At 37.4% G+C, this 17,144-nt stretch overlaps 1 protein-coding gene across 15 annotated transcripts in view; it reads left to right on the top strand.

The window, feature by feature from the left end:
- Nucleotides 1-17,144, top strand: part of PUM1 (pumilio RNA binding family member 1) — a 137,771-nt gene that overhangs the window by 45,634 nt on the left and 74,993 nt on the right. For all 15 annotated transcript variants that reach the window (XM_075995966.1, XM_075995969.1, XM_075995967.1 and 12 more), the window contains one exon: nt 1,454-1,522. In XM_075995966.1, coding sequence (XP_075852081.1) covers nt 1,454-1,522 — 69 coding nt within the window. The remainder of the gene's footprint in view (nt 1-1,453; nt 1,523-17,144) is intronic.

Here is a 17,144-nt window from a genome sequence, read left to right as displayed (position 1 = left end):
CACTGGCTGGGGGGCTGTACTCTTGAAGCCCTTGCCTAGGGATGAGCAGGGACTCTAGTCTCAGGCAGCAGAGATGGCTTGCTGTTCCTGAGAAGACCAGTAGACTAGTGGACAACAAAGGTTTTTTTTTTTTTTTTTTTTTTGTTTTTTTGGAGACAGAGTCTCACTTTGTTGCCCAGGCTAGAGTGAGTGCCGTGGCGTCAGCCTGGCTCACAGCAACCTCAATCTCCGGGGCTCAGCGATCCTACTGCCTCAGCCTCCCGAGTAGCTGGGACTACAGGCATGAGCCACCATGCCCGGCTAATTTTTTCTATATATATTTTTAGTTGGTCAATTAATTTATTTCTATTTTTGGTAGAGACGGGGTTTCGCTCAGGCTGGTTTCGAACTCCTGACCTTGAGCAATCCGCCCGCCTCGGCCTCCCAAAGTGCTAGGATTACAGGCGTGAGCCACCACGCCCGGCCGGTTTTTTTAATTATAACTATTTTGAACAATCTGTTTCACACTTGGTCTTTGATGTTGATATTGCCCTGTAGTAATGATTTTGGAAATGAGTAAATTGAAGCCTAAAGAGATTGTTATGCTGTGGGTAGGAGTACATTTAATAAGTAAGATTTGGAGGGAATCTTGTGATAGTATGCTATTTTTTTTTTTTTATTTCGGCATATTATGGGGGTACAGATTTTAAGGTTTCAATAAATGCTCATTTCCCCCCTCCCCCCAAAAGTCTGAGTCTCCATCATGACCATCCCCCAGATGGTGCACATCTAACTCATTATGTATATGTATATACCCGCCCCCCTCCCTCCTCCCACCTGCCCAATACCCTATTACTGTGGTACCTATGTGTCCACTTAGGTGCTGATAGTATGCTATTTTTTTCCTCTGGTTTTGAGGTTCAAGGAGCCTACAGGGATCTTCCAACATGGAGAAGTGTTGGGACACTGCGTTATATGGTTTGCAGTATGCTTCGCTGAGGTTTACTAAAGAAATAGTGGATTGGATCAAACGAGTTCTGTAACTTACACTTAACTAACTATTCACAGTTGGGAAGGAACACTGTGATCTTTTGACTCCTTAGTCAAGTTTAGTTCACATAATCATCTCTAAAACATCATTGCTCTTCAGCTTGTTGGTCTTTATTTACTAAATTAAATTGTATGAAAATAGCTAACACAATTCTCAGGTGATGGAATTTGCTTTTTCTTTTTCTGGATTTTATGTTTTTCATGTTTTGAAAATAAAAGGGAATGAGGGGGAGAAAGCAGGGGTCATTGCTGAACCCTGACGGTCAAAGGTAAGTGAATGTTTAATCTCAGTCACTTGATTATTGGTGTTTTCCTTGTCAATATCTGAAAGTAAACATAGAAAAGTTTTTCAGTTGTTTGTAGTGTGTATGTAAAATTCACGATGCTGACTTGAAGCTTTTCCCTTCTCTATTTTGAACAATAGGTACGTTCTATGGATGAGCTGAATCATGATTTTCAAGCACTTGCTCTGGAGGGAAGAGCGATGGGCGAGGTAAGTGAACTGGTGTTTCAGAAAAGTGGGTCTGTTTTTAAGGGAAGATTGGAGTTGTCTTTCATCAAGTGTGTCTGAATCTAGTCTCCAGAAGTACGTGCTTGCTCTTCCTTGTTGCCATCCTCATAATAGGAATGGGATGCTGGAGAATTTTGCCAAAACTATATCATTATAAGAAGAATGTTAACCATAGCCCAGTGTCTAAAACAAAAAAGAAAGAAAGCAAAATATGAATACAAATTATTAAATATTAATAAGTCAGATATTAATTGAGACATTTAAATTTTAAGAAATTTTAATTTTATGTGCATCAAATGTTTTCGCTTTTGCCTCATTTTCCAATGGCTAGGTTCTTTTGCAGTGGAAAAGAACTCTTAGATTCCTGGTAACCAGAGTATGTAGATAATCTATTTTTAGAATAGTGCTTTTTTTGAGGAAATTGTTTAGCATTCCATTGTGAAGGGGAGATTGTTAGGTTTCTGGTGAAATAATTTTTTTATGGAGATAGAGACCTGAACCATCATCCCAAAGGGACAATTCAGACATAAACTTTGTTTGTAATGTTTAAAATTTACAAAAATAAAATATACTTTTATTCATTATATTCCTAGGGAGGGTTACTATAATTCTAAAAAGAAATGGGAGTATCGATAGCTAAAGTATAGGCACCTTCTGGTGATTCTAGTTGTTGACAATAAGCATGTATTGATGCCAGAGGTAGAATACACAGTTTGAATTAATTCCTTAAAATGTCACAGGCTCACAAATGGGGGGGGGGGCATTTGGTTCAGGCACTCTCATTCTGGAGAGTAACCTTAGGTTTTCTCTAATGTTTTATTTTTTGTATATCTGTTATTTAACAGCTCCCACGTCTACTTTAATGTTTTAAAAGAGGAAGAATTGCTATATTCTATATTTCTCATTGATACCATTTACTAGATACATTTGTTCTTTGATTTAGCAGATATTTTATCTAGGCACTGTGCTAGGTTCTGAGGATTTGAAATTTAAGATAATTTCTCTTCAGAATTTATAACAAATATTGATTGCAGTCTTTGTGGTTAGACATTGAATAGTTAAAATCTTTGTGTTTGGGTCCTGAGCTTCTTGCTTCCTTTGTTAAAAGATTTTATTTCCAACTTTTCTGCATCATCTTGTGGTCACAGAATCCAGTGTCCTATCATCTTGGGTTCATGGGTTTTTGACCTGTTTTTGTTTACCCCCTTGAGCTTTAGGAGATGACTGGTAGATAAATGTCCTTGTGTTTCCTGTGCCTGCCTAATGTTGAAACAGTGCACATCAATAAACCCTATATGGTTATTGTATAAAAGACTTTGTCACTTAATTTTTGGAGCACAGTTCGAACAGAAAGTTAACAGATTTGTAAGATATTAAGTATAGAAGGAGAAACTAAATTTGTCTTCTTCCCCTGCTGTGATTCCACCCTGATCTACTCCACCAAAAATCCAGTTCCAGGGTTTTTTTTTTAATTAATGATATAACATATCAGTAATGCCCTATAATTGCTAAATGCTTAATTTTAATCAAGTAGTGAACAGAATTTAAATAGAGGGTAAGTTTTATTTAGTGACAAGTTGACAGTGTTAAATTCTGTATCATTTTTTCTCCCAGAAATGCCGTTTTTTGGTATATGTATATAATTCTTCAGGCATGGATATAGGCATATATTAATAATGAATCAAAGTATATTCCAGCACTAATGCTCTGTTACTCTTCCTCCTTTCCCTATTATTCACAAAGTAACAATAACAGCTACCATTTGTTGACCACTTATTAGGCAGATTGTAAGAGGTTTGTGTATGCATTATCTCATCAATAACTCTATGAGTACAGTTCTTTTATCCAGATAAGGAACAAGTCTGAGGGAGATGAATTAATTTGCCCCGATAACACATAGTAAGTGATGAAATTCTGACCTGGCTTCCTCTAACTGCAAAGCATGTGCCCTTAATTTAGAGTAAATGGCCAGGCTTGGTGGCTCATGCCTGTAATCCTAGCACTTTGGGAGGCCAAAATGGGAGGATCACTTGAGGCCAGGAGTTTGAAACTAGTCTGTTCAACATAGCTGGACCCTCTCTGCAAAAATAAAAATAGAAAAATTGATTGAGTGTGGTGGTGCACACCTATAGTCCCAGCTACTAGGGAGACTGAGGCAAGAGGATTGCTTGAGCCCAGGAGTTTGAGGCTGTGATGTATTATGATGATGCCACTATACTCTAACCCAGGCAACAGGAACAAGACCCTGTCTCAAAAAAAAGAGAGTAAATTAAGCCAGTACTTGTAAAATAATTGAGAGGTAAACCACTGCATTTTAGTAAGCTTTATAAAAATCAATATTTTAGGGGAGGATTAAAAATATGCCTTATAATACCCTCTTCCAAAATATAGAACATTTACTGAAGTTATTTTTTAAAAGTATAACCCAGTGTCTAGACATGACGAGACAAACCCAAGTATGGAGTAAGGTGTCTGTACTCAAGGAACTAGGCGAGGAAACAATAACTATACACATGAAAACAGAGTAAACAGTTTTTTGCTCTATATGGTTGAAGTTTAGAGAAGGAAGAATCATTATTGGCAGGACTAGTTGGAGATTAATGGAGGGGGTGTACACACTGAGAAACATCTTCTAGTCTAGTTGGGATTTGGATAGGTGTAGGTTGGTAGTATGTTTTTTAGTAGCAACGGGAGAACAGCGCAAAATGAAAATAAACTTTTATAATAAAGTAAAAAAAGCACAGCGTCTGATTAATAAATTTCCTTCCTTTTTAACAATAAAGCATCTCTGAGAGGGAGTGTGCTTAAATATAGTAATTACCCATGTAAACACTAAAAGGTCAAGTAAATTGCACGACTTTAAGCCAGGAACAGCATATTTTTGTTGCAGTTATTTTATATGTTTTTGTGTGTACACACACATGAATCCTCATGAGCATAAACAATACTTATGTGTGAGAATGTGTGAATCTTCAGAATTGGTTCCATTCAAAGTAATTGATTTCTAGTAGTTTATGCTGCTTGGCTCTTACCACATTTTTTTCTTCAAATCCACTATCGGACTTTTGGTGTCACTTTGAAAGATTTAGAGCATTTCTTAGTAGACATCTTCCTAAAAAGTGGCTACTTAAAACGTCACTCAAACCTTGCTGGTTGTCTGAAGTGCAGCTGTTAATAGCTGAAGGACTCACAGTACAAATGCTTTATGTCACTTCTGTTCATAAAAAGAAGACAGGAAAATGTTTTAGGATTAGGGCCACAAATTATTTTAAAATATTTTATCTGCTTTCCTTGCTAGCCCCCTTTATTCCATCTAATAGTCCTGAAAAGTTTAAAGGCACATAATTTAGCAGCTTTTATTTACATATGAAAAGATTAATCTGTTAGTTGAGTATTCAAGAGGGTATCGAGGGAGGCTCATTGATTCTTGGGTTTCTGGCCTCTGTTTCTATACCGGTTTGATTTATGATCTTGCATGACTTATTTGCTCCACCTATAGGAGGGCAGCACTGTTACTGTCCATGTCCTATAAAAGTTGGACTTTTTAAAAAGCAGAGAAGTTTTAATTGAAAGTTCTTTGAGAGCCTTTGGCAGAAATGCACCTTATTCTGCATAATTGGTTTTCTGACTTTTAAAAATCAGGGAACATTTTTCTTCTGAAGATTCCTTAATGTTTTACATGTAGTAGTAAACTTGGCAACTACCCAGGGAGGTTAAGGTAGTAGTGAATACTTTCCTGTTTCTGAAATAAGTGGAATGCATTTAGATATGTGGTCCTGCATATTTGTCTTAGAAAACTGAAGCATAGAAAACCCCTTGATAATAGGTAAGTTTGTAAACCTGATGAAGGAAATCTAGAAAGTGTTCTGTATATGGAGTGATAATCCTACCCTGTTTACAGGAAGTAGTAGAATAAGGTGAGATATATTTAAATTATAGCTGCCGATTCTCATTAGACATTATGTAGGAATTCTGTCCACACTTGTGAGATGGTAAAATGGCCTGTAAAGGGAGGAATTTAATGATGATTTGGCTGTTAACCCAAAGAAAAGTAAAACTTGTTGGGATGGTACTGGATCAGAACCCTGAAGCCATCCATACCTTCTAACCTTGGTTCAAACATTCATCTTCTTTGGACTTTGCTTTTTTCCACCAGTAAGATAAAGATGTTGGACTGGATGGTTTCCCAGATCCTCTTCAGGTCTAAGGTTCTTGGAGTCTGCCCTTATTTCTTTATCTTTGAAAATAGGAATAGTTCTGGCTTTTTTAGGATATACCAGAGTGCATCTAAGGGTCATTTTAGATTGACTTCTGAACTTTGTAATTTAGAGATTTTGTAACTTTCCATTGGGTTCTGTAAAATGACTGATCCACCTGTCTGTAGCTGTTTATGGCACTAAAATGTCCATCAGAGTTCATGGGATGGTAATTCTGGAATTAGGGCAAGTGGGAGCCTAACGTGGAGGCCACATCTGTTAAATTCTTTTCCACATCTTTCCATTGTGGCAAACAGTGTCTCATAGAATTGGAGGCATTTGGTAGCTAAAATTTCTTCTAGAATCCACAACCCTGAAAGGGCACCTTACACTGGTAATTCTTTGCAATTAGAGTCACATAAAAGTAGATCAGTTGACTCCAAGATGGATTGAGTTTTGGAAAGGAGACGCATTGTCTGCCAGCAAAATCATTTGTCTTTTCTTGGAGAGGGGAAGAAAAATTAGTAATGCTTTAAGGTATAATAATATAAAAATATCTGACCAAGTAGTATAACTAATGCTTTTTTTTTCCCCACAAAATGTAGATTTTGAGTACAGATAGAAATGGTAAAAGGTGCCTAGTTCTATTAACTTTATGATTGTTGGACATTTTTGACAGCTTGTTCTTTTTTTTTTATTTAAATCATAATTATAATTTTCTTATTAGCTTTTACTTCTTTTCTTTTACCTCCCTGATAGTTCAGAGCAAAGGATGAGATCTTGTTCTTAAAATGAAATGTTTGCTTTAGAGAAAACAAAGCTAGCCAGGCCAAGTGGCCTGGAGGAACAAGATCTAAATAATGGCTTACTTGTATTAGGTTGATGACTGACTCTGTGTTAGAGGACATATGACCTTTTCATGCATATTGTTTGGGGAAGTTCCTGGGACCTCTTAATAATTTTAGGATTTGGAGGAACAAAATAAGAGAAGGTAACTTCTAACCTTGGAGATGTGGGTACATTTGACATTTGGAATCTGGTTCCCAGTTTTATCTTGTCACTTTGAGACCTGTGTGTAACCCCGCTCATTCCAATATCTGTCTTCTAGCCTGCACTGGGAAGACTAGGTAGACCTACTACTCTTTATGTTGAGCTATCTTGGAACATTTGAATGCAGCAAAACATACTCTAGCTGATCCAACACACTTCTTAATCTGTTTTACTTTCTTCCCTTTCATCATTCTCCTTTGGCTAAAATGTTATTTTTCATTCACATCAGAGTGCTTTACTGAGCATAAACCAACTAAATAACTACAGTGAACATCAATACCTTTCAATATCATTATCTATGATATCATTGACAGTATTATCTACATGACTTTCCTAACAGGTTTTTGAGAGATATTATTCCCATATTTTTTTTAGGTGAGGAAAATGAGCCCTAAGGTTAAGTGACTACAGCTAAGGTTACAAATGTCAAGACATGGATTAACTTTAAATTCTATTTTATTAGTCTCAGAAATAATAGCTAGAAAATATTGAGCATATACAGTCTTCCTAGTTACTCTGGTAATCACTTCCTATGATTATAATTTTCATAGTGGTCCTGCAATATCTTTTACAGATGAGATAAGCAAGCATTAGAGAGGTTAATACTGTCATGAGCCAGCTGTTTGAATCCAGAGCTTTCACTCCAAATCCTGAGTTTTTCTACTGTTTGTTTCTGCATGTTTAGGGTCCACTCATTCAAAATCCAGCTTCAGATATCAAATCCTCTGTTAAAGCTTTTTTGTGTTCTCTCCAACTAGAAGCTATGGAGAGGAATTCAAGTAGTAAGTGATTTGTGTAATTCTTATGGCCCAAATTTATTCTGTATGTAATGATTTGTGCATATAGTGATGTTTTCTGTTTCCTTATACACAAGTTTGTTGAGGTCAGGGCCTTCAGCTAACAATGTGCTTTATAAATAGTAGCTGCTTAATATATTGTGTTGAAAGAATCATGTAATAGTAAATATTTCTTTTCTAAGCATGGGTTCCTCTTTGCTTTGACTTTTACACCAGAAGTTGGTATCCCTGTCACCCAAGAGACAGGGTTGTATTTGAAAATATTGGTTGTATTTTCTGTTCGGATGACTTTTCCACATTTAGGGATGTGGGGGTATGGAGGAGAGGATAAATATTGAAAGCATTTATTCAGCCTTTCTGCAAATAAGTACCTTTTGAGCTATTCATTAGTTAATTTTTATGAGCATTAAGTATATAAGCTGAATAATAAATTAGCAATGCTATATTATTATACAAGTTGAATTTGACATAAAGGCATTTGTTATAATGGATCTTTTGTTTAATATAGTTGTAACCAGATCAATATGATGCTGGGGCATGGAAACATATCCTCATATATACACAACCAGACATGTTTAGAAAACTAGATTTACATTTGTTATATTGCTTGCTCAAACTTGTATTAAAACTATATTGTGTGTAATTCCTTCTTGTTTACTGTAACTTCGGTGATAAGGAACCAGAACATCAAAGCTAATTCATTGTATTTTGATTAATGTATGCTGTGGTTCTCACTATAGCAAAGCATGTAGAGAAAGAAAGTAGTTTATTGTCTGTATTGATATTCCCTGTATATGTAGCAGCCATATCTACGAATACTCATTTCCTGGAACGAAGGAAAAAGGGAACTTATCCATACTGAGATCCTGGTCTTGTCAATTCAATAATTAAAAATACCCTGAGGCTGACCGTGTGGATGGATTAGAGAATGTTTGGTCCCATCTTGGGGTGAAGTATTCTTCTCTCAGTTGAGCTTTTTGCTTCCTGCTTAGGGGATGTAAGGGGGTCGGTCATGACCAATCTAGATACTTTCACAGTTTTATTCGTGACCTTTACAGTTTCCTAAGTGATTTGGGGGCTTATCTTTCACACACTGGGCTCTCAGGTACTGTTGTAAGAATCATTTATGTAATTATTAAAGTATAGACCTATTATGAATAGGTGAAACGTATTATAGAAAAGCCTGGTTCACCCCAGGCATTTCATCATTTTTGAACAACCTTGTCAATCTGTCAGGTTTTATGAAGATAATAAAGTTGTTTATTTGGCTCTGTCCCAATAACTTGAAATGGAAACGTATAAAGAAAGCTTTAATTTCAAACTCAGGAGGGGATGTGCAGTGAAGAAAGGATCAGGGTAGAGCTTCCTCAGGCTAATTTATGACAAAATAACATGGAGTTTGGGGTGCTAATAGTATTTCTGAATTTTTTTCGAAGGACTTGTTTTATGAAAATATGAACAGTGTCTTTTATGTGGTTGCTTTTGAGGATGAGGTTGTTAACAGTGGTTGTGTTTTGTTGTGTAAAGAACATAGGAAACCCGTGCATTTTGGAGTTTAACAGTAGTCATCAACTTGAAGAGCTCAGTGTTTGCAACTCTACTAATTTGTGGTTGTCCTGTAATTTAAGAGCTGTCAAATTCTTATCTCTATTTACTTGATTGCTCTTTTTGCTCTTACTGTTCCCCAGCAACCCACAATGGATTTTCAGGGCAAGCTTATTACCCTTTGGTTTATAAAACTTAAACTTACAATACCATACTCTTACATACCTGGATCCATTTTGATGTAGCTTTTGCACTCAGCTGACTCTGCAGAATAGATTCCTAATTAAAAGAACTTCAGTGATAGACTGGCTTATGTATACTTAATGACTTCATTCTTGAATCATCATAATGAGCTATGACTCTTAATTTTTGAAATTATATAGGTTTTTTTTTTAAACATGCCGTGAAAGCTGAGTGAGTCATCTAAGCTGCAGTTCCATCCTTGCCTCCACTTCCATAGGTCCCTTCTCTTACCATTTCATGCTTTGATTATTGCTGTGGCCTCTTTGCTTAGACTTTCAGTATCCATTGCTTTCCCTCACCCCATTTTGTGGAGGACCATCAGATAATCTTTTAAAAAGGAATTTTACGGTGATACTCCTTGTTGCTGCCTGTTGGACTAGAGCTCAACTCCCCAGTGCTCCAGATACCTGCACTGGCAACTAGCACTAGTTTAGTTGTGTTTTTTTTACTGTCTTCTGCTGCCCTGGGTGATGGACTGGTTGATGGCCAGTCCTCCAGGTGGGCACCTGCTCCACCTGCTTTCCAGTTTTACTTTTGTTCATTGTAGAAGGTCCTTTGCATTGTCTTGCCCACTCTAAATTTTGCCCCCTCCTTTAAGGCACTCTTGACTAGCCCCGTCCCAGGTTCATTACTGTTCTTTCTTCATCCGTAGCAGTTTGTGAAGTTTAACAGTCTGGACCATGCTATTAAGCAGTATCCCTATCTTAAAATATGTGGTAACAAGCCATACCTGTAATCTCAGCACTTTGGGAGGTGGGAGGTAGAAGAGGGATGATTGCTTGAGACCAAGAGTTCGAGACCAGCCTGGGCAACTAAGCGAGGCCCCATTTCTACTAAAATAAATAAAATAACTGGCCGGGCGCGGTGGCTCACGCCTGTAATCCTAGCACTCTGGGAGGCCGAGGCGGGCGGAGGCACTCACTCTAGCCTGGGCAACAAAGCGAGACTCTGTCTCAAAAAAAAAAAATAAAAATAAATAAACAAATAAAAAACACCTTGTAACCGTATCAGTTTGATTCCTGGTTTTTGTTTTTAATCTTTTAAGTTCTTTCCGGGCAAAGAATGTCGTTTACTATCTTTTTGTTATATCCAGTACTAGCTAGTGCAGGCTGTGCGTTTCAGGATGTGTGCAAGTAGTATTTTTGTGTACATTATACGTCAGATGCTGAAACTTTTAATTTTTCAATGCCCAGAAAAGCAATGTTGTTTTTTTACATGTGGGGCAGAAGATTGACCAGTCTTTAGTGATTGTGTGGTTTCATCCTTAGTGGGGGCAGGTTATTTAAAGGTATTAGATACAGCTGTTAACAGTGCCTAATAACGCAGGAAAATCTTTTAAAAAATTTGCTAATTCGTGTAATGAATAATTATAATTATACAACAAATTAAACTTTTCTAAAAAGGAGTATATTAGATTTCAGTCAAAAGATAGTTTTTTTTTTTTTTTTTTTTTTTTGAGACAGAGTCTCACTTTGTTGCCCAGGCTAGAGTGAGTGCCGTGGCGTCAGCCTGGCTCACAGCAACCTCAATCTCCGGGGCTCAGCGATCCTACTGCCTCAGCCTCCCGAGTAGCTGGGACTACAGGCATGCGCCACCATGCCCAGCTAATTTTTTCTATATATATTTTTAGTTGGTCAATTAATTTATTTCTATTTTTTGGTAGAGATGGGGTCTTGCTCAGGCTGGTTTCGAACTCCTGACCTTGAGCAATCCGCCCGCCTCGGCCTCCCAAAGTGCTAGGATTACAGGCGTGAGCCACCTCGCCCGGCCAAAAGATAGTTTTTGAGACCATTACTATGGAAATGTGTTTTTAGTAGTAACCATTTGCCACAATAGGATAAAAATTTTAAGCATTAATAGAAGTCAGGTTGTGATGATGCCTAGTAGAGAAATATGAATAAAATTATTGCAGATTTTGATTCTTAGATAATTTTTTTGAACAAAATGATTTGAATAAAATGAAGGAGAGCAGAAAGAAGACATATTTTATCATTTAAAAGTAATCTTTACACATAAGTATTGAGTAATGACTAAAGAGTGTGAGGATACTTAGTGAGTAGCTATACAAGCAGAACGTGAGAATCTGGACGATCATATTCCTTAATTGAAAGAGAAAGTGAAAATGAAAAACAAAAAACTTTGCTTTATATATTGACTTTTAATTTAAAAAATAACTGGCCTGGGCCAGGCTCGGTGGCTCACGCCTGTAATCCTAGCACTCTGGGAGGCCGAGGCAGGCGGATTGCTCAAGGTCAGGAGTTCGAAACCAGCCTGAGCAAGAGCGAGACCCCGTCTCTACTATAAATAGAAATAAATTAATTGGCCAACTGATATATATAAAAAAAATTAGCCGGGCATGGTGGCGCATGCCTGTAGTCCCAGCTACTCGGGAGGCTGAGGCAGGAGGATTACTTGAGCTCAGGAGTTTGAAGTTGCTGTGAGCTAGGCTGACGCCATGGCACTCACTCTAGCCTGGGCAACAAAGTGAGACTCTGTCTCAAAAAAAAAATAAATCTGGCCTGTAATGGAACCACAGCATTTTAAATAATACTTATTTAAACTTATTTAGTTATTGCAGGTTGAGTCTCCCTTTTCCGAAATGCTTGAGACCAGACTGTTTTGGACTTTGGATTTTTTTGGATTTTGGAGTATTTGTGTTATACTTAACTGGTTGACCATTGCAGAAATCTGAAATGCTCCAATGAACATTTCTTTTGACCATCACATTGGTGCTCAAAAAATTTCAGATTGCAGAATTTTGAATTACAGATGCTCAACCTGTTTTGAAATTTAAGATATGAGCTCTTTCCTTAAAATTGCTACTAGGCAGGGCGTGGTGGCTCACACCTGTAATCCCAGCACTCTGGGAGGTCACGGCCAGTGGATTGTTTGAGCTCAGGAGCTCAAGACCAGCCTGAGCAAGAGCGAGACCCCATCTCTACTAAAAAGAAAATAGAAAGAAATTAGCTGGACAACTAAAAAATATATAGGAAAAAAAATTAGCCGGGCATGGTGGTGCATGCCTGTGGTCCCAGCTACTCAGGAGGCTGAGGCAGGAGTGTCACTTGAACCCATGAGTTTGAGGTTACAGTGAGCTAGGCTGACGCCACGGCACTCTAGCCCGGGCAACAGAGTGAGACTCTGTCTCAAAAAAAAAAAAAAAGAAAAAAATTGCTACTAACTTTTATCAATTTGAAATTATGTTGAAGTGAAATATGTCTACTTAAGAGAAAATGCCTTTTTATTTGCAATGAATTCCAGACCCCCGAAATCTCAATTTTTATTTATTAGAAAATAAGTTGTTAATCATAGCAGGTATTTTGTAATGAGTAATTCATAACCCACACACCAACAGGCACCTTTCTGTTATTTTTCTTTCCAGTCTTGATCCATAATGGAAGAGTGCATGAGGAGAAGCAGTCTTTACATGTACAGTTTTGTATTTTACTTCTAAAATGTAATGTTATTTTATAAATATTACATATAGTCATGGCTGTTTTTGGTGAGCTTACATTATTATACCACAGCTAATTTATTGTTGAATATTTCGTTTGCTTTCAACATATTTGTTCTTATAAACACGTTGAATGTAGAGTTTTCTTTTGAATTTTTTTGTCTAAATAAATGCTCAGTAATGAGCATGACTTTTTTTTTTTTTTTTTTTGGTGGGGCTGGAGGCAGGTTCTCACTCTGTTGCCCAGGCTAGAGTGTAATGGCATCATCATAGCTCACTGCAACTTCAAACTCCTGGACTCATGTAGTCCTTCTGCATCTGCCTCCTGAGGAGCTGAGACAACCAGCCTGCATCACCATGCCTGGCTGATTTTTCTGTTTTTTATAGAAACGTTCTTGCTGTGTTGTTCAGGCCTGGCCTCTAGGGTCTCAGGCTTTCCGCCATGGCCTCCCAAAGTGCTAGAATTACAGGCATGAGCTACAGTACCTGGCCTAGAGCATGAACTCTTTCTGAGACATTTCCTAAAGAATTGTGCTGACAGTGAGTGGATGAACCTGTTTGATGTTTAAGCCTTGTAAAGGATATCAATATATACTTTTATGTTTTTTAAACCAGATCTTTCAGAAGAGATACTTTAGTAAGGTAAAACTTTTATGTAAATGAAGTTTTTAGTAATAACTTATATCACTGTAGTTCTTAGTATTTATGAAAGCACTTTGTGTACTATCTCACTTGATTTCACAGCAGCGGTCTATGGTATGAAGAGTCTAGATAAATCCCCTAGGGCATTAAAATTTTGAAGGGACTTCTGAAAGATATATGTTTTCACTGGTCAGACTAGAACATGTGATTACCAGTGGTTACCAATCACACTTCTTCATTTCAGTCAGTTTTGAAAGGTCCTTTCTCTGATTTGATGTCAACTTCTTTTAATGTACTGAATGGGATACAAATAGATACTAAGAGATTAATACCTTTTTTTTTTTTTTTTTTTTTGGCTTTGTCTTACCAGCTGGTTAAATACCAGGTATTTGACTCCTGCATTGGCTACATTGCAGTGAAACTAAGTTTGTGTTGGAAGTTTGAGTTGTCAGCTAATAGATCATATCTGATCATGCCTGCAAAGCTGTAGCATCCCTGTGAGTAGTACTTCTTAAGAAACCCAGTTTCTGCTCTGAAAGCTCTGTGCTGCCTATATGAGTGTGTAAGCAGTTACCTAATATTTTATTCCTTATGAGTACAGAGTAGCTGTTGGAGGGCCCATTTAGTGTTGAGACCATAAGAAAACCTCACTGATGTGTCCCCTTGCACATATTAGTGGTAGTATTGGCAAACAAGTGCAGGCTTTAATCATCTTGCCTCTCTGCAGTTTCTGCAAAGTTGCATCATGGTTCTTGAGTTTTGTTTGTTGGGGCTGTTAATTTTATGGGATTTGTACTGAAATGACCTGGGTTTTGGCTGTGCTTGCCATGTCTGCTGGTTGAGTACATAGGAGTATTTCATTGGCAAACCATTAGTATAGAGATGTCTGTTGGTTGCTATTCTTAAAGAATAGCAGCTGACTCTTTGAGTAGTTTATGAGTTCAGCATTATACTATGTCATTACATACTTTTATCTCATTTATTGTTCACAATAGTCCATTTTGTGGGTGAGAAAACTGAGGCAGATTAAATTCACACAGATGAGATTTAAAACCAGTTTTTAAAATGATTTCAGAGCATTCACGTGTGTTTTATCACTGTATTCCTTCTTAAAATAAGCCTGGGAGGTTCTTGATGTTCTCAGCTTTTTATTGTTTCCGTTGTATTTAGAGGATTCTTAGCAGAAGTTTATGATGAGATGATTGATTGTGTAAGTGTGGCATTGTGTATTTTTTGTTGTTGTTAGATGAAAAGGAAAAAAGGTGTTTTGAGACAAATTTTAGAAGTTCTCAAATGGTTAACTTTCTGTCTTGTTCTTCAGAGGCCTCACTGATAAGCTTACTGATTTCTTTACTTAAGTCTTGGCTTTTATAAATCTATGGTTCAGGATGGGATAAATGTGTGTTTTTCTCCCAAAGATTTGAGGACAGACACTATTGGTGGGGCAGTTAGGAATCCCATTTAATAGGACATTTCAAGGAAGAGTACAAGGTCTTTATTGCTAGGGATGATAGGACCTCCCAGGTCCTGGTTCTCAGTTTGTAGGTCTTGAAACGGACTTTCATCACTAATTCAGAGATGAGTAGATTACGGGATTAATACCCCCCACTCCCCGACCACAGTACACTAATGTATAAAAACTAAAATGAGTTCTACTAATTTGTAAGGAGAAATAATAACTCTCAAGTGGACAGGATAATTGGGTTCAGTGAATGGCATGCTTGGCTGCAGGAGGAAGCCAATTCTTCTAAGAAGCTTGCTGGGTAAGCACAGTTGCAGCCAGGGGAATTACTTGGATGTGTTTAGTGTCTGCTGTAATTAAGCTACTCTCTAATGTGATGCATCAATTGCTTTTATAGGGATAGACATGTTTGTGCATCTTATGCTCTGTCCCTAAATGTACCAACTGAGTAAATAATACTCCCTGTCTGACTCTCTGGCTCTCCTTTGCTTTTGCTGGACCAATTCTGAATTCCTATTATCTTCCTTTGAAATTGTCAAATCTTGTAATCTTCTTATTGCTTAATCTTTGTTTAAAGCAAACTTTGTAAATCTTTGCTGGCATCTGTTGCTTCTTGCCCTGCCCCTCCCCCCATTCCTCTCCCTCCAAAAAACCCCCAGTCTTTATTTCTAACTTCTTAATGGGGCAAGTAGGAAGTATCTTGTCATAGGCTAGTTGCATATTGGTGATTGAATTTAAATGTGGCTCAAGTGAGGGTCTGGTCCTTCCTCGTCTTTATGCCAGAGGGTTGGCAAACCTGGGTATTTTAGCTAATGCCATGGGTGATATTATCTCCAGAGGGGTTACTGCTGAATTTGTAATGGCACTTGAGTAACACATCATCACTTTGTTTTATAATTCAGTAGTTTCTACCTCCTTTTAATATGATCAAATTTGAACAGCAAGGTGTATCTTTTAGTTTACTCTTGAATATAAGTGATTGCCACTAATTCTCAGGGAGCTTAACATGTCAAAGTTGATTTAATTTTGCAGAGTTTAAAAAGCCAGTCATTTTTAATACACAAAGGCTGTAAGACAAAGTAGGGCAGAACATGTAATAGAATGTAGGTAATTATTTTTTCCAAATTCAAAAAAGCATTTCACTTTCTACACTCGGTTTTAAATATTAGAAATGGAACAAGAAATCTTTCTTGAAGAAAAACTCCTAAAAATTTTTTTCAAATATACAAAAGTACCTCTATACATTCATAGTTGCATTAATCGCCCCAAAGTTTAGTGGCTTAAAACAACACAATTATTTAAAACTCAAAGTTTCTGTAGGTCAGGAATGCAGGCATGGCTTTGCTAGGTCCTCTCTTTCAACATCTGTCACAAGGTGCATTCAAGATTTCAACTGTGGTTGCATTCATCTAAAACCTTGATTGGTGTAGAGTCTGTTTCCAGGCTTACTCGTGTGGTTGATGTCGGGATCTGTTCTTTGTTGGGTGGATGGCCTCAGTTCCTAATGAACTGTTGTCCAGAGATCTTTCTTGGTTCCTTGCCAGGTAGACCTCTCTGTAGGGCAGCTCATAACATAGTAGCTGTCTTCATCAAACTGAACAAACAGGAGGAGGGCAAGATGAAAGTCATATCCTTTTGTAACATAATCTCGAAAGTAACATCCCATTACTTGCCTTATGTTATTTTCTAGAGGACACTTTGCTAGGTCCAGTCCCTAGTAAAGGGAAGGGATTACATAAAGGCACAAGTACTTGGAGGTGAAGATCTTTAGTAGCCATTTCAGATGCTGCTTGCCACAACAATTGAGTTATAGATGGATATATTTTAGGAGGAAAGAGAGAAAGGGTAGGTTCTATGTAAGATCCAAAGACTTTTAAGAGTTTTGCTAAGTTTGCTTCTGTCTTTTCCCAAGTCCCTCGGCTCAGTATTTTGCTTTCTTCCCAGTTTACAGAGCATCCTTACAACTCTCCACATTCCTCTCCCATCAGCATGCTATGACCCTCTTTTCTTATCTCCTTTTTCTTTATCTCTTCTAAATTTGTCTTTTAATTCCTTGCCATTTCCATCGATAACAGTTCATTGATCTTCTCACTGCTACTTTTGTGAAATCTTATAGTTCTAGTACTTTTTTTGGGCTGCTCCTAGCATTGCTTTAGGATTTTTATTTATATTGATAATAGTGGGAGAAATGGTTGCCTCTTAGTGTCTGAGCTAG

Source organism: Microcebus murinus, chromosome 2 (genome assembly GCF_040939455.1).
Source record: "Microcebus murinus isolate Inina chromosome 2, M.murinus_Inina_mat1.0, whole genome shotgun sequence".
NCBI lineage: Eukaryota > Metazoa > Chordata > Mammalia > Primates > Cheirogaleidae > Microcebus > Microcebus murinus.
Note: the sequence above shows the minus strand (reverse complement) of the source record. Positions and strands in the feature narration are given on the sequence as shown.